At 45.0% G+C, this 22,043-nt stretch overlaps 1 protein-coding gene across 1 annotated transcript in view; it reads left to right on the top strand. All coding sequences in view use genetic code 11, as the record gives it.

Moving 5' to 3' along the window:
- EGR_07206 (Dystrophin) overlaps positions 1 to 22,043 on the top strand; it is a gene marked incomplete at both ends in the record, with an annotated part of 41,372 nt that overhangs the window by 5,654 nt on the left and 13,675 nt on the right. The window contains 21 exons of the mRNA XM_024496455.1: positions 1,410 to 1,511; positions 1,809 to 1,880; positions 3,665 to 4,023; positions 5,500 to 5,743; positions 6,715 to 7,152; positions 9,480 to 9,823; positions 10,039 to 10,519; positions 12,538 to 12,618; positions 12,774 to 12,847; positions 12,930 to 13,197; positions 13,345 to 13,584; positions 15,216 to 15,315; positions 15,606 to 15,890; positions 15,961 to 16,149; positions 16,567 to 16,685; positions 17,198 to 17,365; positions 18,836 to 19,051; positions 19,143 to 19,400; positions 19,594 to 19,792; positions 20,967 to 21,073; positions 21,850 to 22,002. Coding sequence (XP_024349132.1) covers positions 1,410 to 1,511; positions 1,809 to 1,880; positions 3,665 to 4,023; positions 5,500 to 5,743; positions 6,715 to 7,152; positions 9,480 to 9,823; positions 10,039 to 10,519; positions 12,538 to 12,618; positions 12,774 to 12,847; positions 12,930 to 13,197; positions 13,345 to 13,584; positions 15,216 to 15,315; positions 15,606 to 15,890; positions 15,961 to 16,149; positions 16,567 to 16,685; positions 17,198 to 17,365; positions 18,836 to 19,051; positions 19,143 to 19,400; positions 19,594 to 19,792; positions 20,967 to 21,073; positions 21,850 to 22,002 — 4,497 coding nt within the window. The remainder of the gene's footprint in view (positions 1 to 1,409; positions 1,512 to 1,808; positions 1,881 to 3,664; positions 4,024 to 5,499; positions 5,744 to 6,714; positions 7,153 to 9,479; positions 9,824 to 10,038; positions 10,520 to 12,537; positions 12,619 to 12,773; positions 12,848 to 12,929; positions 13,198 to 13,344; positions 13,585 to 15,215; positions 15,316 to 15,605; positions 15,891 to 15,960; positions 16,150 to 16,566; positions 16,686 to 17,197; positions 17,366 to 18,835; positions 19,052 to 19,142; positions 19,401 to 19,593; positions 19,793 to 20,966; positions 21,074 to 21,849; positions 22,003 to 22,043) is intronic.

The raw sequence follows: 22,043 nt of genomic DNA, 5'->3' as shown, positions 1-22,043 counted from the left end.
AGATTATCAGGCCAGGGTTAAGTGAAAATGGAACTTTTAAAACCCCCCAAACAACTCATGCTAGGCCGGTTGTTTTTTTTTTAAATAGGCAAATAAGGATCAAAAAGAGTATATGAGGAAAGAATCACTTGGTTTTATTTGTTGGCTCAAAATTAATGGTGTCCTAATTAGCCTGAATGAGATCGTGGGTGACTTTGACCTAGTAAACCTAAAGCGCAGTTCTGATTTGCCGAATTTAATGAACAGCCGCAAACTTCAAAACAGTTTGTTTTAAAATTTGCTTTTTGATTAGGCACTTTGATCCAGTTTTTTGACTATTTTTACCTTATCTAGTAGGCATAAACAAATATGTGTATACATGGTTTGAAAAAAATGCAAAGAAAGATTCTATTTATGAATGTCGTGGGAATTCCTCCGCTTCAATAAGGTCGTGTCGCGTTGTTTTCTTGACTTTTGTTAAAAAAATACTGCTATTCGGTAAAATTTATGCGTGCCGGGTTCATTCATCCGTTGCTTGTATCCACAACATACAATTGGGGGCATACTTAAAGACTTTTTTACTCCCAACATAAATCATCATCTGAGGGCAGTTGAAATGTGTCTTGTCGGCTGGTCACCTTGAATGCGACTCTCTTGCTTTCCATTTACCCGATTTACTTGTGACATTCCAATTACATGCACACATGTAGACATAAAATAGACACACACACACACGCTTAAGAATGCCGAAAAATACTTGCCGCTTCCCAACTAACTCCTTTGTGTGATCTCACTGAAAACTGTTGGCAAGGGCTTTACCAACTGGATGAGTAAGTAAGAAAGTCAAATCTCTCACTCATGCTAAAAAATAAATGAGGGCTCTTTTTTTCCTACCCTGTCCAACCAAAAGCACTTCGAAGGCATTTCATGGTGGCTCGAATGCTGTTGCAGGTAGTCGAGATAACTTGGCTACGGTTTTAACATCAACCTGGACCTCCATCTTAACCAACTTTTGATTGTATAACATTTGTGGATGGCTACAAAGTCCAAGTAGTAGGGTCTTCAAATGACTCATGATTGGCTATTACCGCTTCCGATTGGATTAACAAGGCACTCAAAGTAATCCACCATTTTTGGCCCTTTTAGATGGTAAAATCTTGGCCACACAATGTCGAGTGTTTAAACGATGGGTGAACAGTCAGTTGAAACAGGTTTGTGGACAAGTTTTTCTTCTCCACCTTTTTTGGCTTATTGGGTTGGTTTTGGATGCTCCTAATTTGCATGGGTTACTTTTTCCCTTGTGTGTGTGTCGTGATGGTCGATTTACCTTAGCGACACTGTGTGGCAATCCCAGAAGTATCCCAATTCAGCTAAAAGAGCTGGGAAGGGGTACCACCATTACCCTCTAACGCGTCCGTACCATATTGTAGGATGTAATCGGTCACGAGATTACAGAAGCAGTGGACATTTTCCGTGATCCCGAGGCCCTCCTCAGTTTGGCGCAAGAATTAGCCAATCGAAAGGCGTCGACAGTGAGTCCACCTTTCTTTTCCTTCTCGCTTGTTTTTTGTTGACCCGAGAGCCAAAAGGCCCTAAAAAGGTGTCGATCTAGGTAGGCTTTCACTTGTTGCTCAGATCTGCGTAAAAGCTGGCGATCTCCGAGTTAACCTTACGAATCGTTTTATGCTCTTACCAGAGAAGATCGAATTAGTTCTTTACCACAATCTGCGGAGTTTAACAATAAGTGCCTACGCCTAAAAATTACGTGCTTAGTAGACTTTCGTGTTGTTATTTAACAACCAAGTCACCTCTTTTTTTCGCCTTGAAAGAGTAATTTTAGACCATCGGATGGAATTTCCACGCAGGAGAATGCTACCTCCCTCATTGAACGTCTCTATGGGGTAAGTCAGGAAGAGCATACCCCTCTCCGGTAAGCCCAGTCTCCCCCGTTTATTCCTTCAGTCAATCACCCTCCAGTGGGTCCACTTCCACTTCGTTTTTTGGTGGGACACACATTTGGCACCATACAAAAGGCCATCCCTCTTGAAGTCAGATTATTTAAAAGCCCTTGGTGGTATTTTCGATAGTGGCAGTAGGTACCGGTGCATTTAATTGCCACCGCGTATGCGTTTTTTGCCTTAAAATTCGCCCCCACCCCGGACCGCAGGCCTCCCTTCGGTCCCCGCCCCACCATTCGTAGCTACGAAAAATCTGAAATCCACAGGCACCAACTGTTAACTTTTATCAAATAAAACCCATTAAGGCAATTCAGTCGTGTTTTAGGGACCCTAAATTTCGTATATTTTTGGGTGAAAAGAGTATCCAAAAATGGAAGATTTGTAAGAACCCCATTGTCAACTTTTGACAGGCTTGTGAAAATCACTTTAGAATACTAAGAAACGTGGGATATTTGGATCTCTTTCTCCTACCCCTCCTTGCCTTCCTTCTCCCCGAATCGGCCCAGAATCAGCAAAATTTGCCACCCCTTCCAATATAGTTAGTCAGTCCTGTCTAGTTCAATTGACAGGTTGCCCGAGTCTCGGCAACGGTATCCGCTCTCCACGGAGGGAAGTGATGAACTTTTGGTTATCTACAGTTAACCCAAATGACTCATTCCTGTAGACACACCACAAGGTCAGTTAGTAGGTCACATTTGTGCGTTGCACGCTTTGCTCTCTGCCTTTAATGTGGCCGAAAACGAGTTTCTAGGGCCGCGAAAGGTAAAGCAAAAAAAAAAGAAAACTTGATCCCGGATAGATAAATAGGTGGATAGAGAGAGAATCGTAGACCTCCCCCCAAATTTGACACACACATGTCAATTTGAAGGTGAAATTCGTTGGAGGGGGAGTGGGGGCGAAGGGGACTGGACAAACGGGAAAGGAAATGCTGGAACACCGTGGTTGGGTCATTACAAAAGGAATGCCAAACACGTTTGTGCATTTATAAACAACAATGTTTCCCACTTTAATGGCTCCGATGTGCACTGGCTGAAATGTCAAGCTATTTTGGAAGGTGGATGGCTCTGGCGTTGCTTTTCTTCCTTTGCCTTTTCGGTCCCTACACCCAGTGTTCACAAACACGACATTGAAGCTGCTGCCTTTTTTCATGGACTTTTGACCATCCCAGTGACACTAATCTTCGGTCTAGACGGAGGATGGAGGAAAGTGATGAGTGTGCTGCAAATAGGCACACAAGTTAGAAAAAACTCGGGGGTCGGGATCGGTGAGGCGGCAGGGTAGGGGAGAAGTAAGGTGGGTGAATGTTTAGGAGGAAGTGGCTTGAAGGGAAGGAACTCCACAGCCTAACTTCACAAAGTCAGCCTGTCCTATATCAGGAACCCGCGTCTTGTTTCCACCGTTCACTAGCAGTTGTCTTTTTCCATTCTACAGTCCAGTTGGTCCGTCAGCCATCTGGACTTTTGATGTGGTCCAATCCCTCGCGAATTCTCAGCTAAATTGGGTGAAAATAAGGCCCTGGAATAAATTCTGCCAGTCTGGCAACAGCTAGCGACTTCCATGCAGCAGAAAGTGGTGGCAAATTTCTTTCTTGACTTTGACATATCGCTAGAGGAGTCCTTTTTTCAATTACACCCTCCAATCTTAAAAGGCCTTTTACCGACTACCCCTTGGTAACAAAATAGCCCGAAATACACTTTCTTTCTTGCCATTTTTCCTCGTCTACACAGCATGATGTTGCAACAGCTATCCAGCTAGCTTGTGACACTTACCAACGCACAGACAGTGACCTCTCCGCCTCGTCGTCATCCATGCGTCTAACCCTGGGCTTGGATACGCTCTGGATCCTAGCCGTTGCAGCTGGAGCTGGAACTGGTCCCATTGAAGACGTCCAAGAAGCCAGTGGAACAGTGAGGGGCTCAGTGGGCTCCTCCACCTCCACGCTGATTGGTCAACGAAGTAAACGGAATAGCATGAGCAGTGTTCTTCCCGAGGCTGAGTTCTGTTCAACCCGGACACCCCTTCTGGATCGATGGCTCACCCGCCAGGATGAGCGCCTATTGGCTTGGTGTCAAGATGCCACCCAGTCGTAAGTTTTATTAGGACCAATAACATCGAATTAAAAAACTGACAAGAATAGCCAGAAAAAAGGATGGAAAAGTTAAATAAATTTTGTGCTTCCCTCCCCTTCCAATTGGACTCACGTTTGACCACTCTGTGACCACTTTAAATATCATCGTGAAAATCAGTTCTCTGCGTCTTCCCCCCCCCCCCCGGCTTTGTTCGTAGTTGGGTGTTAGAGGAAGATCAATCTATACATTGAGAACTTAAAAAATGACTTTATTAGTCCACCATCAGTCCACGTGACTTGCGTAAAGGTTTTGAAGCCACCTCCACGCCTTAGTGACACCTCGTCAACATCACCCAGTTTCAGGGCTTTGGTTGTTTCCCGTGGGTGCGCGTTTGCTTGTGAGAGTGATGTGGCAACCTTGCCGACTGTGACTGTCAGGCTTCCATTTCTTGCCTACCTCCTTTTCCATGTTTAATTCAACTATTCCTTTTCCTCCGCCCTAGATATGAAGGCGTAAATATCTGCAATTACACAACATCTTGGCGTGATGGACTCGCATTCCTGGCTATAATTAATCAGCAAAGGTATGCATTCGAGATTCACTAGTTTTCTTTAAAAAAAAAAGTCTTCAAAAGTAGCAATGTTTTGCTCCGCCATCTGAGCGTAAAGCCAGCCTTAGCATAAATAAATGGCCCCCAATTTTTCCTTGTAAACAACGTCTTGTCTACGCTTCTTCGGTGTTGATAGGTGTGCTCCAATGCCTACTTATAGATGCATTTTCAAGTTAGCTTCCTTTTTAACCGGGGTTTTGTACGTTTTAAATGCGGCGAAACGGCTCAGCCTACCTCCGTCAAATTGACCAATCACCGGCGGCGCCGCCGCTTTTTAGTGAAGTGCCATACGGGTGGAAGGGGGTGGGGCACTGGAGTTACACCCAGAGCATGGTACGTGCTGTCTGGAGTGCTGAAGTGAAGAAATCTCGCATATTTCTGGCATTTTGATTGATCATACTCGTGTGATAGGGATATTAGTCTTCTCATGATATTGACCAATAAGGACGAGGCTTGACAAAAGCGCAAACTACGAAGTGTTTTAGATTGTTACGGATCCAGAAACTAGGAAAAACGTCTGGCGACCTCGATGAAGGAGAATTTTTTTTTTTGGGGGGGGGGGTTGAAAAAGTTTCAACAAATGTTCTCATGCACCGTGTTTTAAGCTGTCAGATGAAGCGAAGGCCTAGTGGGCAACCGACTAGACGGCGCTAAGTCCGGCTAATTTCTAGCTCCGGGAGGGTTTTTAGTGCTTTAGATTATATTCCGATTTATCTAGTCATCTTGCCATTCAACACCTTTGCTGTCCCGACCGAGTATTATTTTTAGAACTCCGCAAAGCATTAACCTACGCTTTGTGAGGATTTAATGATGGGCCAACCTGGTTTGCATCACTTTTCAAACGTCCAACAAGCACGGAAAACCCCCTCCCCTTTTTTTTTAGACCGGAATTGTTCAGCTACCGGTTTCGACTGGAGAAAACACCAATGCAGAATTTAGGCCTGGCATTTCATCTCATCACAAAGGAGTTCGCGGTGGCACGACTTCTCGAACCGGAAGATCTACTCTCCAACGATGCTGTAGATGCACGGTCAGTTGCCATCTACCTGATTGAACTGCGTTTGGCCGTTGAAATTGACCGACGGCGAAGGAATAAACCGGCATTTGAAATACGCACCACCGCCATGGTAGGTGGAGACTTTATTGCACCCCATGATCCGATTTAACATTAATGTTTATGCCATCGAAGTGACATATTCAACTGGTTCTCAGGCCATGAACACTCCGTTGTTTTGGTCCTAACCCATAGCTTTGTGACATGGAGTTGGGTGAGGAAATCAGAGCGTCACTTATTTGTGACGCTGAATGGGGCTCCATTCGGATATATGTAAATGAGTGTGAGGAGGGTATACTGCCACTTGACGCCTTTCTGATCCCTTCTTGATCACATTCAGTGTGTGGAGGCAAGAAAGAAGTGATGTGGCATGTCAATAGTTCCACCACTGAAAAGATCTTAACAGTACTGCACATCAGGTGGCTTTCTACCCATCACTTTTGCTCTTTGAGGATCTCATGAAGTACTCCTGGTTCGTGCCAAAGAAGTCAATCAAGGTTGCCATGCGACTTGCTGACATAGGTCTGCTTTACATGCCCTACCTCTTGTTCATCCCCTTCCTTCCCTTTGCCCCCTTTTTTCACCAACCAAGACTTCCACAGCAAACCCCTTGACACACTGCCACGTTATAGCCCCTGGAGCGCTCTCTGTAGTCGTCACAAGTTACGCCAGCATAAGGCCTGGAGAAGCCTGGAGGCATGACAGGAGTCATAACGTCGAGTAGAGGATGAAATGCCTCCGCAGTTAAACGTTCACCTGAACAAAGCATCAACCTACCAAATAAAAGGGGCTAGAAGGAGGTTTGGGGGGGGGAGGGGGAGAGAAGGAAAATATTTTAGATTTGCATAACCCATCGTCAGAAAAAGCAAGGAGGTAAAGTTAGCTGAAGGCGATTAATCCGCACAGATAATTGGTAGGGGCAAAAATCTGATCAGCGTTTGATAGATATGGCAAAGTGATTCATCCTCAAAGCTCCTTTTTTTCTTCCTCCTCTCGAAGTAGCGGCAAAGAGGCGTAATTGGTGTACATGTTTTGACATTTTAGGAGAATCAGGCACAATTTGGCACTCCGGGCGAACCCGATGCAGGTGTCACCGTCACCGTCGTGACCACATCTTCGAGGAGTTCATCTCCAACAGCCTCAGAATTGACCTTCTGCTCGGAGGAGGCTAGTGAACTCGACGAAGTTAGTCACTTGGAGGATGCACAGTTGAATATGTCGGAGTTTCAACATAAAGCTGAACGCAGTCTTGCGTGGATGCTGTCCATGGAGGAGCGATTGAGTGACAACTGTGCAGACCTGAAGGCATTTAATGATGATGGCAAGGTGACTGAGAAGGCAATGCTTCAAGATCCCATGGCAGTAGCTGAGAAAGCTGATTTGATTGCCCTGGAAAAGTCACCAATTGATGATGTCAAGTCGTTGAATGAGACAATTGTCAGCCGATTGTTGGAGGCAAGGAAACGATTCAACACTCATGAGGTGGGTCCTACGTAAATTAACCTTCTGGTAAATAATAAGGTCATTAAAAGGGGTACGTGAGGTAGGGCTGGAAGACTGGCGCTGGCCAGAGCTTATTAACACTAGCCCAGAGGACTCATGTGTGCCTTCAAACTCCAAGGTGGTCTCCCTCTAGTCTTGCGTCTCCCACTCCCTGGGTTCCTTCTGGTGTCCAGATTGGCTTCAGTGCAATTGGATCTGTCAAATGTCTTGAGAGAGAGTTGAATTTCTCCATTCGACGAACTCCACTGGGAAGAAGACCATCTGGAGGGGCGGGTGCGGGTGGGGGCGACAGGCAGTGGTGCTATTAACTAAACGTGGGAAAATTTGTCCAGGATCCCAATCTACTCGGTTAAATGCGCAATAGGCAGCAGAAATTGAGACGCTCTTTCTGCCTTTTCCCATTTTTACAAATCTCGCTTATTACAATTTTTTGGGAGAATTAAGGCGCGACGGTTCCTCCGATCATTCCTCCTGCTCTCCTATTGGCCGACCTGCAGAAGTGGTGGATGCGTGGTAGTTTTTCCACCATTTGACATGGTTGTGAATGTCCTTCGTCTAAGCATCGGTTCAGCTTCAACCATCACCACCGTCGGTGTCATTTTGGTGTGGAATTATTTAAGTTCAATGGATTCCATCATTCTATTGGATTGATTTGCCCTAGAGTTATCCATGCGGACGTAATTGCCCCCAAAAATTTGCACGAATTGCTTCAGTGCGCTTGGGGGCAAATATTTCTTGCAAGGTTCAAGAACTTGCAAGGTGCATGCGATTGTTTATATGCATGCCTTTTAAAGCATAAATATGCATCAGTTTCTCGGTGTGGTACACTTCACCCCTGGCGTAGAACCCTCGTCCACCTGGTTGAATGTGGGTCAAGGTTATCCAAGTGAGATGCGACAGACCCTTTCTACATAGTCAAAAGGGATTAACAATCACTGATCTGCACTGAAATGGAGGAGGTTGTGAAAACTTAACAAATCAGAGTCACTTTTATTGACAGGTGACAGTAGACCTCAAAGGCTGTCTTTTTTTCCCCTCTCTCTCTCCTTTTTGTCCTTTGTATAAAAAGGTACCGCTAGATTTTGTTTGTTAGTTGACTTGTGATGAGAAAAGACTCGTGGCCTCGGTCACCCATTCCCAAACTATCCCCATGCCTTATTATGGCCAACTCCTGGGATGTTCGCCCCCATTCGAAGACCTTGCTTTATGCGCATCCGTGTAGTCGATTGCCAAAGCAAATATTTACTAGGAATTGTCCATTTCCTGAAGGTCAAACACTTATGACTGCGATTTATCTGCACGACACAATAAAACTCGGTACGCGAGAAAAATGCTTTGGAAATAGCCAGAATTAGTCAACTCGGGGAGGAAAAAGGGGGAAGGGTGGGAAGAAGAGGCTAAATTCCTATTCCAGGGCAAGACTTCATAACATAATGCCTAGCTGTCAGAAAACGTGTGTTTTAGGACGTTAGGGTAATGGCGTCTCCTCACCTTCTCATCCTCCCTATTGTCCTGGAGATAGCCCTCCCACCCTAGTCCCCCCTCCCTGGATGATGACTACAATTCCGAACACAAAAGACCCACCGCACTGTAGGCTGAAGTGGGGAAGAATTAAAACGCCTGACGAGAGCCTCCGTCATCGAGTTGAAAGTCATCTCCCTTTTTTCGGCCAAATTAATCATCCACTTGTTGTAACAGGACTTTTACACGATAGAGGGAATGTTATCTTTTCACACGAGCACCTTCCTGAAGATTGGCAAAGAGGGAATGTTTATTATGGAAAACAGAAATGTTTTATGTCCTTCTCTGAAAGGGGTTTGCACCACATTAAACCTAACAACCCGGTAGAATAGCCACCTCATGCTTTTTGTTGGAAAACGGGTAGTGTTTTTTTTAAAGTCTCCTCTAGCCTGTCAGTCCCACAAAACAGTGTCAAAAGGAACTGCAAAAGGTAATTTTGCAGTAGCGAGATGGATCTTTTCTCCTCCCCTTCCCCTCCTCTTCTTCCTCTCCGATTTCCCGACCCTCACCAAGCCCTGTGGCCTCATTTGACTGCTGACTTACCGCCACATAAGTGACAGATTTTGCATTCAAGCTGAAGGATCAATCACTGTCAATCGGGCTAATTTACCACCCAACGATTTTCTCTCTTAAACTCTGTGAAAATTGCCCATTTAATTCATTTTAAAGGCCAAAATCTCTAAACAGATTGGAATTTATCCAAGCATCAACCCACCTAAGTTGACTATATCACCTTAATCCAGCTCGACAGGAAATAAAGCCGTCCCAATTTTTTTACTGCCCAGGATTTGACTGCCCATTTAACAAAGCACGAACCAATGTTCCGTCGTTGCTTACGCTACGGACAACGACTTGCTAATCTAGCCGAACATGTTCAAAGAATCTCCAACACGACTCCATCCTCCACCACTGGCGATGATTCTGATACTGAGCGTCAGCTAATTGACCACCTTCAGTTTGTACAACCTGGTGAGGTTAAGAAAATGCTCAGCCTTCTTCAAAATCGGTGGACGAATTTAAATAGAGCCGCTGAAGCTGGAAATCGCTTTCTCGCCGGCTGTCTGCTCAATCGACAGGAGGCTGTGTTGAGTGCTGTTGAAATACAACTGAAAATGCTTGAATGGGAAAGGTGAGTGCTTTTGAAAACGAGTCCCATTAAAATCAGCGTCTACTTATACCTAATTAGTAGATGTTTTATATTTGATTACATTCTAAAGAGAACTGTTAAGTACTTTCCAGGCGTGTCATCTAGTGCTCAGATGGCACTCCTTTGCTCCCTTTTGAAAATAAAAAATAACATCAAAAGAGGCTATAAAATAAAAAATTTCTTGTAACTACCTACAGGGACCGACAAGCAACAGAACGCTTCGGAACAACTGTACAAGAGCTGAAGTCTCAACTGGTCGCCAACCGTAGACTAGAAAATTACCTTGAATCTGGTGAAAAGTTAGCCCAACACATGCAAGATATTGTTATTTTGGTGCCCTCCGAAACTCCAGACGCACGAGATGCCAATGTCGAGGGACGTATAGCCACTCTGGCTACTCAGTGGAGCCGACTTGTGGAATGGGTGCACACGCATTACGCACAACTGCAAAATGCCCTTCTTCACTGGCGGCATTTTGAGGAAGAAGCTGATGTCTTGTCAGAGTGGCTGAGTCAACTGCAACGAGAAGCACGTGAGGTGGAGGAGAGAAAAACACGAGAAATGGAACAGAGAATGCTAAAAATGGAGGGAATGACTGGAAGCAATGCAGCAGAGACGGAAGACGAGGTAACGCAGCAGGCACGGCTAGTCAGTGAGGCCGTCTCTGAAGCTGTTTCGGTGAGTATTTATAATTTATTTTCCTATTTTTGCTAAAGATAAAAAAGTACTGCCGTGATGAGACGGTCTGGTTCATTATGCCATCGAAGCTGAATTTACGTACTCTTCCTACATCTTAATGACCAAGTAAAGTGCGAAGTGCTAGAATTTCTCCTCATGTATGGATCGATTCTAGAGAGCCCTGATCTTCCTTGTTCAAGCGCTCTTCCAATACTGTTGACTTCAAATCTTTAGTGCAGTTTCACCAAGATCGGACGTTTCAGTCTACCGACTGGAGAAACCAACCACTACTAATGGGATGGGAAGGAGTGATGACACCGGAGTCAAGGGAGACTGAAAATATTAAAACCAGTGCAATAGATTATTTGGAAAGATCCCTGCGAATCACTGCAAGAGAAGTGAAGAAAAGACTTTTAAATCACTTTTTTGACATTTACTTAAATTAATTAAGTAGGATGTATACCTTATTAGTCGTAACCGTTTGGCAGCACCTGGGGAAAACTGTTTGCCAAAAAAAAAGCGAAAAAAAGTATGCGTGAAGAGAGTACTTAAGTGTCGTTGCCAGAAACGCCTACAACCAATTTTAAGTGAAGTGACAGATGTCAACTTCATAGCAGCCCATTTCAAAGGTGAAATGCCGTATTTTTTTTAGATCCTGGAAAGAAAAAGAGCCGATCAATCATACCATTGTGTGTTACCAAGACACTTTTTACCTAGTAACCTCCTCCAGTAGATGCACTTGAGAAGGGCGCATGAAGATGCTGATACTCACATGGAATGTATTTATACATTTTAGTATGGGGCTCAGAGGTGCGGTTAATTACCAGCCTTCTTCGTAGGTTCCACTAGACCTTTACAGTGTTTCAACAGTCGTCACCCCCAAGCCAGTGACACTTCGTGCATGTTAGACAAATGGCAAAAAGCCATGTAAATCATGATGCGCTTACCTCCATTTGTATTGGTGTGGGAGCAAGGTTGATCTCGGTTAAAGTTGTTGATTACTACCATATTTCTTTATTGTGTCCCGGAGAATAGAAAGGAGACATTTTAATCCTTATGGTGTCAAAGCTGTTAGCTGGAAGCCAATACGAAGTGGTAAAGAATTGGCGGGAAGAAGAGCGACGCCGTTTTGAAGAAGCATCACCGAAGTTGTGCCAAAGCGGAAGAATATTTAAATTAGGCGGTTGGCCCCATTCGCTGCCTCATTAGCATTCCGTCTTAAGCCGCAATTAGAAAGCCAACTAGCTGTGATTATTGTTTACCGCGTGCCTTCAGAGTGGGGCCCCTGCTGACCTTGGGACAGAGTTTCGTCACCCCCTTTGATTGGCTCCCTCTTAAACTCGAGAATTAAAAAAGACCTCCTCTTTCAGAATTTTGAGTTACAGAAATGCAAGAAATGGGATGTTTACGCATAACTATCGATTTATGTGTTTACCTCCAGCGTCACACATACGTGACGCACTGATTTGACCGTCTTTTTCTCTTGCCACGAATAAGCAATGACAATTATTTGTAGCCAATCGTGCAGTTTAAACAGATTTCTTGAGTTTTACACGATAAAGCACACGTAGTATGCTTCCGGTCTACTAGGACTCACATTATTACTTCTAGGCGTTTAAACGACACTGGCATCGGTCTGTTAGACTGCTCTCTAACGTATCGAATCTGTCATGCTCGAATCTTCCTTAATTTACACGAGAGTAACCCTGGCTATCGGATTATGTTCTAATGCAATTGCGGTTAGCTGATACGCTCTTGAATATCTCGCATTTGCTCATCCAGAGGCCCTCCCTCCATCCCTCTGAAACCCGAGAAACCCGCATGGTTGCCAATTCCCACCGCATGGGATTACGTAAAGTACGCCTTTTGAGGGTTAATTTTGTTACTGAGGATCAACAAAGCGCCGCCTTGGCTTTAAGCTGTGCAGTTGTTCCCTGCTTCAATTTAAACACAAAGGCTTAGGATTCAGGGGGAAAAGAAGGAGACAGTGAATGAATGGGATAGTATTTTACAATTAGCCGCCTCTTTCTAAAGGTGGATCGGTAGAGCGTCTCGTCTATCGACTTGTCCAATTTGCATCAGAAGAGGTGGCGCTGGAGGTGAATTTGCAGGGGTTATCCACACATCAGAGATTTCCTGTTAGATTGTCCGTGGATGACATGTTGCTTCCCTCCTGGAGGATGATTCTCATGCCATAAATCTTGACAGGTCCAAACTTTGACAGAGTTCTGCCTTTGAACCCGCCTTAATCCAGAGTTTTCAAGGTGGTTGGAAGGAGGCTCTTGAGCGCTCTACGACAAAAAAATTGGCTCCACATCTTTCCTCTAAGTACGGTTGGTTAGGAATACCAAAAGTGGCTGCAGAAGGTTGACACCAAGACGCAAACTTTGAATCCTCTACCTACGCTCAGGTGGATCGTAACAGTCCACGTTTGGCGAGTTATTCAGGACCTTTCGGTGACTAAAAAGACTTACCACATGATGCACTTTCATGAGGGCGAGAACTTGCCAGGTCGACGGCTCAGATCTCGCTTATTTAAAATCGAGGAGAGTGGTGTCAGGACAAATGTAATCGTTGTCGTGACCCGGTGTATTGATTGGCCAAGAGGTCGTAAACACCTGCCACCGCGTTTCTGTCGTGTGTACACACGATGCGTTGAGTTCACTCTGACCTTGTTTGTGTGTGCGTGCGTGTGTGCGTGAGTGTCATTTGTGGCGGTTTAGCGCCTACCATGAGAGGCCTGCAACCGAGTGCTGGCGTATTACGTAATCTTATTAGTCTCTCTTTTACACACACACACACACACACACACACACACCACATAGGCCTGTCTCTCTCGCTACGAGACACGGTGGGCTCAACTATTGGCGAGTTTGGATAGACGTGCAAGCGCCGTGCGTGAGGCCTGTGGTGACTCCATTGAGATTCAACACGCCGTTGAAACACGTGTGGACGCCCTAGTTTCACAGTGGAGTCAACTTACCGAACCCCAACTGGACTTGGAGGAGAACTCGCTCACTATCACCTCGAGGTTTGTTATCCCGGCAATGCAGCAACCAGATGAAGTAGGTTCCCTGTACCTTTTGGTGTTTATGCCCATCCCCCCCCCCCCAAATCCTCCATTTTTCCCTCACATTTTACTACCTTTTCATGATCCATTCTGACACCTGACTTTTTAATTGGAATGAGAGTCGGCTAGGTTTGAAGGATTATCCGAAGTCCTCATTTCTACCACCTGTCCTGGAGCCATCTTCTGGAGCTTTGGAATAACTGAATAGTCTCCCGTTAAATTTTTTTTGGAGGAAAAAAAAACCTTTTTTTGAATACAATCCTCCTTTCGATCCACCAGAGTGTAGATCAGCTTACATCCCCAAGTGGCAACATTGCATCGCTGAATTGGTACGTGCTTTGGCGAGTCTCTCACCCACCGGACTGCTTACACACACAAACACACACATTGGTTTTTTGAGCTGGGTTGTATTTTACTAAGGCTAGGGTATATTTCGCCGGTCTAGTTTTTTTTTTTTTTTCGTCATTTTTCAAAGTCAAAAAGGATGTAAAGGTTATCCCCCCCCCCCCTCCTGTTTGGCACATCACCTGTCAGTAGTCAGTCCATCTGTCAGACCCGGACTGTTGTCTGTCAGATGTGCACCTCCAATGTCAGAGTCACAACTCACGCCTTTAGAAGTGGCGCCTTCTTAAGAGTAAACCCAACAGGCTAAATTATGGGGTAAGTGAAAGCCAAAGGACGCAGAAGATACCTACTCTGGATGAGGTGACAGTGGGTGCGGCAGGAGGACACAAGTTGATACACACACGCACACACGCGCACACATGACATCGGGTTTAAAGTCTCAGTTGATTGCTTTGGAGCAGAGCCAAATTAAATACCTGTCCTATGGATCACGCGCAAGGAACACACACACACACACACACACACACACACACAAACACGCACAAAGTTGATGAGCTCACTTTTTAGCGGAGTGAATCAGACCCTCGCCGCCAAATGCCCTTGTGACCGCGCTTTTCATGTCTACCGGCATGACTTATGCGGGAAAAAAGTGGTGATGATGGTGAGGTGTGGATGTGAAAAAAAGAGTGAGAGAAAAAGTGTTATTATAAAGCTGCAATTTTATTCTTATTTTGTTTTTGTTCCTGAAGAAAAAAAACGCATTCTATTGATTAGAAGCGATTAGGAAAGGCATTGACGCTTGACAGCACCTTTGGAATGTGTTGAACACTTGGGATTGCCAATGCGCGTGTCAAGTCACCTTGTGACAGGAGAGAGGAAAACACAAAATCTGCATTCTTCTTGCTTAGTTAGGGTACCTACATAAGTTTTCAGGCTGGTTCAACATATCAGCGTGCTCCTGCCTCCCGCGCACCCTGAAATTGCTTAAGGCGAGTCCATTTAAAGTTTAACCACGGGTCTAGACACGCAGTGGGGATGATAAAGCAATTCCATGTTACTGGCGAACGGAAAAGGGGGCAAAGGTTAGTCCTTTCTTGAGTGGAATCCTTGAAGGCCTCTTTGATTACCCCTCAGTACCAATGGTTGTCGAGGGGAACCACCTTCTAGACGGGAGGTAGGAAGATCGGGTAATCGGTCTTGAGTAGCATGGATTATGACTAGCTGAAGTACACTATGTTATTTGCAGTCGCACACACTGAGATATTCTTTATCAACCATCAGGCGCCACTACGTGAAGGTCAACCTGCCTCCGACGGAGCAAAACGCCCGGCTGATGGTGCTCCTAGCACGGCTCCGGAAAAACGTGTTAGCCTGGAATCCGGTGAGCTATCGTTTTTGCCTGTTCTCTCCCCTTTTTAAGCTACTTTTCTTATACAATGTAGCCATGACAACTGCGTCTTTATTTGACCGAAGAAAGTAAGCCGCACCCTGCCCACAACCCGAAGCTTACAAGTTGTGGTAGACATTGTGGGTATGGTGAAATGTTGCGGTCGTAGTGAGAAGACCGCCTCCACTATTACGGGGTCAAAGAGGGCGCCGACCTGTTACACAATTTAAACCGCCAAATAGAGAGACATGAACTACTCTGGAAGACTCATCCTCCATTTGTAGGTCGACTTGCACTCCTGCCAACAGGCTATCGCGCTGAATTCGAGAGTCGTGCGGAGAAATTGTTGAATTGGCTAGACTCACGAATAGAATTGCTTGAATTGGTCACATTGAAGGCATACGATGAAGGCCAGGAGCAGCGAGCCACCACAGAGCCGAGGACGAGTCAGCCCTCTAAATCACCAAGTGAGGTGATTGCGCGGATTGACAAGGAGCTGCCAGAAGCCAAAGAAAACATGGTTATCGTCAACTCACTCGGTGAACGATACAGGCGAGATCTCAGTCAAGGTGGGTCGCGCATCCTCTCCCCTTTGGCGGTAGAACTTGTTATTTACTAAGGAGCTGATTTAAATTTTAGCCGGTGAAAATGTTGACGAATTGGATCAGCTTTTCGATGACATTGAGGAGAGGTGGGGATTGCTCGACCAGTTCTACAAAAAGGCGACTGCACAGACCGTAGCTTCAAAAGCCGCGACTTCTGATGAAACAGCCTCGCAAAAGTTCCCTTCACCTTCTCCTCCTCCCCTATCGGAAAGGAGTCCACAAAGTACGTTTCTAGTACCGATTTTTCACATGATTAAATGCGACATTTGGTAGCAGAAAGGTATTCTAGCTTATGCAAACGAAATGCGTGAATCATTCCGGTCGTCGGGGTGACTAATTCGCAGGGAAGGCGGAGGCTTAAAAACTGGTGGCAGTGTGTAAGGTAGTAGCAGCTGCGTCAATTGAGCCTTTCAAAGTCGACTTGTTTGGACATCACTTCCTCCGTCCTAAGAATGTGCTCCCTTTGTCTGGCGCCCTCTCGATTTTGGGAGTCCTTTTGAGGGCCTTTTTGCCCACTCCTGATGTCCTTAAAGCTTCAACTCCAATTACGCATCGGGGGTTTTACTGACTCACTGGGATGCTTAATTTTTCTCTATTTTTCAGGATTTTAATACCCATTACTGCTCCCTTTCTTCTGTAGATATTTGTAGATCTGTGGAATCCTTCAGACAGTGGCTAACATCGGCCAAAAACGAAGCAACCTGTCCTATCAACTGCAAAGATGGCAATAACCTCGACGATCTTATCTCCAATTTTACGGTAAAAACAAAGCACTTTTGTATGCATTGGGATTTTAAATTTGAGGTGTCTTTTAAAGTCCTTGAAACCACCCCTGCCAGTCGTCCTTAATGCATTGTCTTACTGGGCGGATGTACGCCTATTACTTGTCAGTAGTATAATCGGCGTTAAAGAGGGGGTGATGGTGAAGCCTTACGACAAAGGTGGGTAGGAGAATGTGGTAGTGGTGGTGGCGTTTGCCCTCTCAATGTGGTTTGGCACGGAGACTGGCCGGCTGGCAGTGACCCTATGTGGCCCAATTGCGGGGGTCTTCACAGGTCCACTGTCATAACGTAAACAACCGGCGCATATACAAGTCCACCTCTCTGTCACCTTCCAAATCTTGCATGTTTAAAAGGGCTTTTCTTTCTAAAAAAGGGGAGATTTTCGTTTCCTACATCTACTTAAAATGTCCCTTAAGGAGTATACTACTACTTAAATCCCATGAGGGTAATTTCACCTTTCATGGATGTTGTGTCTGTTTTACCTTTCAGCGAGTGGTTCAAATGCAACCGAGAACGGCAGTTGTGGAGCACTTTCTAGCCACTCTGACGAAACAGGAGGCGCAAGAGTTGACAGAGGAGTGGCAGCAGGTCAGAAACCTAATCAGTGAAAGAGTTCCGGTGCTGCGAAATCTCTGCGAGAATCACGACTTATTCATTGTAAGTGGAATGTCTCTCCCACCTCTGAAATTAGTGAGACCTGGTAGGGGAACCCAGATTATGCAGGTACTTTAAACAGACACTGTTTTGTGAAAGACTTAAACAAACCGATTGGGGGGAGGGAGGGATCTGGTAACCCCCCCCCCCATTATTCATATCACCACAGAGTTAAACCCATTTATTTTACTACGTTTTTTTCTCTACATTCAAAGTATAAAGAACGTCCCCTGTCACATGAACTAAGAGGCAGTTATGTGCTTCAAAACAAGGAAAAAGCGGCACATCCTTGGATAAATAACCTATCGGGTGATCAAAAAGTAGTTGGCGCGAATGCTGGGAGGGAGACGGCCCTAGAAACCGAAGATGTTCTGGCAGTCCCTCGGTTCCTTTCGCTTAAAGTCCTCCTATTCAGGAGGGCGGAGGGGCGGAGAAGAAGGCTGCAATCCCAATTAAGTGACCAACTTAGGGGGATGACTTGGCCTTAGGGAAGGATGCCATGCAAATGCGGTTTTCTCTCACAGAACTAGGGCTTTACGGTGCTCAATAAACCCGCTATTATGGATAAAATGAAAAAAAAAGTGTATTACTCTGTAAAAAAGACGAGAATACGTGTGGGTGATTGAAGACTGACGTGTCAGAAACAACTTTACAGTGGTGGTTAATGTGAGTAAATGAGCGAGTGGTAGCCATTAACTCAAAGTCAGCCTCTGTCTCCTTCTTTACTTCCTGCATGAGTCTTTCAAAACCGCCCCTTTTTATGGCAACATTCCGTGAAGAGACATGCTGATGGTTGGTCTCTAGAGGTCTCCATTCACCACCCACCTTGAATTCCTGAGGTGTCAATTCGTTGTCAAAACTTTGGGCAAGTTGGGGACGCTGTTTGTGCGTGTGTGATAGACTGCAGAAGAGGTAGTTTGCGAAGGAATTCCCCCTTAAAGGCCAAATATTTGTTTTTCTTGGGGAAATCAGAGCCTGTCACGTATTTGTGACGCTGGAATTTCGAAGTAGTAGAAGTGCCATTAAGGCCCCCTTGGTGGGTGTCTCAATGACGGCGTTGGAAATTTTTGTTTATCTCCTCCCAGATCATTAGGCTAGGACTTGTGCCTAGCAAAACTCCCAATTTAGGGTGTAGGAGTTGCTTTACCGTCAGCCTCCTTTGTGATTTTGATGATAGTGACCCTAGGATTGTTGAATCATTTGGCTTTCCCCAACAATATCTCAGATGCAAGCCTCCCCACAGCAAAATTATATAGGGAGAGCTGAGGTGTCAAACATAGGTGATCTATCAATGCTTAGAGGGGGCGGAAACTCCAAATCTGTGGGTTCAAAGTAACCCGGCTCTTACCCAAAAATTTCAACCCAAATCTGCTCTTCTAACGTGTCGTTTAAAGTAGTTAAGGAGGTTATTTCAGGAGGACGGCTGAAAGTAAATTAATTTGCCCTCTCTTCCCTCTTTTTTTCTTATTCAAGAATCAAATTGAGCGATTTGAAAAACTCATGGGAGATATGTTTGACTACCTCGATTCGGTGGCTCAAGCCACCAATGTCCAGCCGCCAGCAATCGAAGCTCAACTGGGCGAGTCTATAGAAGCTCTCCGTGATATGGAGAAGATGCAGCCAACACTTGGTCATCTGGATGACATAGTTGAAGAGCTAAGAAGCTTCTTCAGCGAACCCTACATCAAAGTAAGCTCTGATTGGCTAATCACGAATTATGCAGGCACAGCCTTCTGTCGTATAATATAAATAAACACGTTATTTTGCTCGTTCTGTGCAGAAGTTAAACGAGCGCCTAGGCGAGTTGAAACGCACTTGGAATCGGGTAAAGGAGTTGACGAATGAGAATATTCTCTTCCTTCGTGGAAAGCTAGAATCCGCAATCGTTTCTAAGAAGGCAAAAATAGAGGTGGAGGAGGAGAAGTCTACGGAAGACCAGGCCAGTGATTCAGTTGCCTCGCTTCACTCCGCAGTCCAGGGATTGCCTATCACAGCAACTAGTGGAGCTACTCGGAATCAACAACCGGATACCGTCATGGTTCGAATGTTGGACATGGATGAGTTGCAAAAATGGATCTCCGAAGCCAAGCATCGGCTAGCAAAATATGCAACAATTAGAAATCACGACGAGATGGAGGGATTTGCAAGTTTTCTGAAGGCAATTAATCCTTTCTATTTATTTACATAAAGTAGTGCAAATATTATATCTTGATTTACATTCGTTTTTTTAGGAATTTGAAAAGGAGCTGGCCTCCAAACGCCCAATGATTGCGGCCATTCGAAATGGCGAGGTCACAGACGCCACAGGCAAACCAGTGTCGGAGAAGACCGCTCTTCTATTCTCCGGACACTTTGCTGACTTGGAATCGGAGTATGCCGCCGGACAGGAGCGACTCAAATCTGCAACATATCACTTCAATGACTTTAAATGTGAGTTTTGAAAACTTTAAAACGCAAAAAGCTTATTTAAGATAGGCATTCAGACATTTCTGCAATACGAAGAAGGTTTTTGCGGTCCGACAGGCTGAACTATCCTCTTCGAACCTGTTCATGCGTTTATGCCTATCCTGTGCCAGTCAGCCTGTCGATGTGGTGCTCTATCTCACGTTCCCGCTTGATTTTCTTCCATTTTAAACCCCTGCCCCGTAGAATGTCTGGCTGAATCTACTGAGTGTGATTTGGACTTATACCTTCAATGCAGTCCCAAAGCTGAAGGGACTGCTTATCGAGGTTAATGCAGAACCTTTGGGGAAAAAGGGGCGTACCAATAATATTTCCCAATTAAGGATTCTTTCGAAATACCCATCTCTGGTCAATCAGTTGTAAGAAAGGGGTGTTCATGCATGAAACAAAACTTACCCATTATGGAATTTCTTACCGCACTCTAGGATGGGAGGGAAATAGGGAGGGAGAGAAGGAGGGCGGTACCGCCTCATCCTCATCCTCCCTTCTCCCCTTGATTGCCACCATTTCTTAGCACCAACGCCAGACACTTGCATGATCCCATGGGAGAAGCGGAGTAGATGAATGGGAAATAAAAATTAACGTGAAACGGTGGCTGGATATTTTGTTTAAAAAGGCAAAGCACTTTGTGACATGTGGAAGTCACGGCAACACTACTATTGATAGTAGCAGGTCACTTTTTCCGCAATAATTCGATTTTCATTGCAAAAAAAGAATCCTCTATTTCAAACTTATGATTGTAGGGGCAATTTATAAGCAAATAAATCTCACAGACTACTTAATCTTCTGTGACAAGTTGTTAGGTGCCATTTTTTCCCCCATCAGGAAATATCACTTCGAGGGGGAGGCAGGAACGTGGCGGAGGGGAAAATTTAATTTTTGGGGAAATTGTGAGGTCCCTTGGAGAAATTAAAGAGCCTCCCTATGGATATTAAAGCATGCGTCTTCCTTGAAGACGTAATAAACCAATGTTGATATGGGGGAGCATACTACTTGCAAACTTGTGGAAGGTCTGGAGGGTTACCAGCGTGGAGCGAAGAACGTGCAGCAGAGCAAAAGTACAACCCACGCAGTTAAATGGCAGATAAATTCACTGCAAATTGCTTTTAAAGGGCGCTAATCTGTTCTTTTTTTTCTTTAGCTCTGATGTCCTACGAAAAACACTGGTTGGAGCGTGTCGATTCCACGATACGTAAATCGAAGCAGCAGGTGTTTGTGGACATCGGCGACATCTGTGACGACATTATGGTGAGTTGCTTGCAAAGTACGCAACGTTCCTCCCCACATTTTCCATGCCTTTTTGATGAAGTAAGCCATCTTAAGTGAGTGCAGGGATAGGGAGAGAGGGGAGAGAGCATCCCCGATAGGTGGCCTCCGGTGGCAAACTTTGATCCTCCAATAGAAATTTTTCCATGAAAGAGTGCAAAAAAGAATTGGAGCACTCGTCCTTTGGAGTCGCACAAATGACAAACCATACACACACGCACACACACAGAAGCACACAAACCACTTCATTCCAGAGTTAGAAATCGCTGGAGCCAATAGAGGTGGCGCACGTGTGCAAGCTTTTAATAAGGATTTATAGAAACCGACTTAAGTTCCACAGAATGTCAAAGCTGGATTGGCGATAAGAAATCTCTGCTCTAGCCCTGCTGGCAGGCACCTAGGCGCCTTCAACACAAGTTTTTCCCTCTCCTATTTTCTATTATTGTGGATTAACTTTCTGTGCTACTTTCTACCGACAGAAAGTCATTAAGGTGGGTTTCACTCTTGCATGAGTAGAATGCATGCGAAGAGGGATCTTACTAACTATCCCCTCCCCAATTCGAGGGTACACAAGCAGGCTTCTTAGAAGGTAACAACGTGTCCTCGCATCGCATGGTGTTACAATTGACCGAATCTACTAAGCTAGGCCGTTTGTTTGAGTAGAACCACCCTAAAAAACTCAACCGTACATTTTAAACACGCCGCAAAGTATAAGTAAGTTTAAACAAATTTAAAAAATTTCGTTTTGTTTTTTGTAGGCCTTTGAAAATTTGAAGTCAGAACACTCGGAAGACGATTTTGCCCGATTAAAAAAGATTGTGGAACTCCTCTCTTCCGAGGGAATTATGTCCCAACAATTGAGCGCAGAATTTGAGGCCTATGCCATCGGGGTTACAAACGCTCTTAAAGAGGTGACTTGTTACTTACTTTTAGAGAAGAGAAGACAGTATTT

Source organism: Echinococcus granulosus, assembly GCF_000524195.1.
Source record: "Echinococcus granulosus chromosome Unknown EG_S00072, whole genome shotgun sequence".
Taxonomy (NCBI): Eukaryota; Metazoa; Platyhelminthes; class Cestoda; order Cyclophyllidea; family Taeniidae; genus Echinococcus; species Echinococcus granulosus.
The sequence above is the reverse complement of the archived record's forward strand: the minus strand, read 5'-3'. Positions and strand labels throughout refer to the sequence as shown.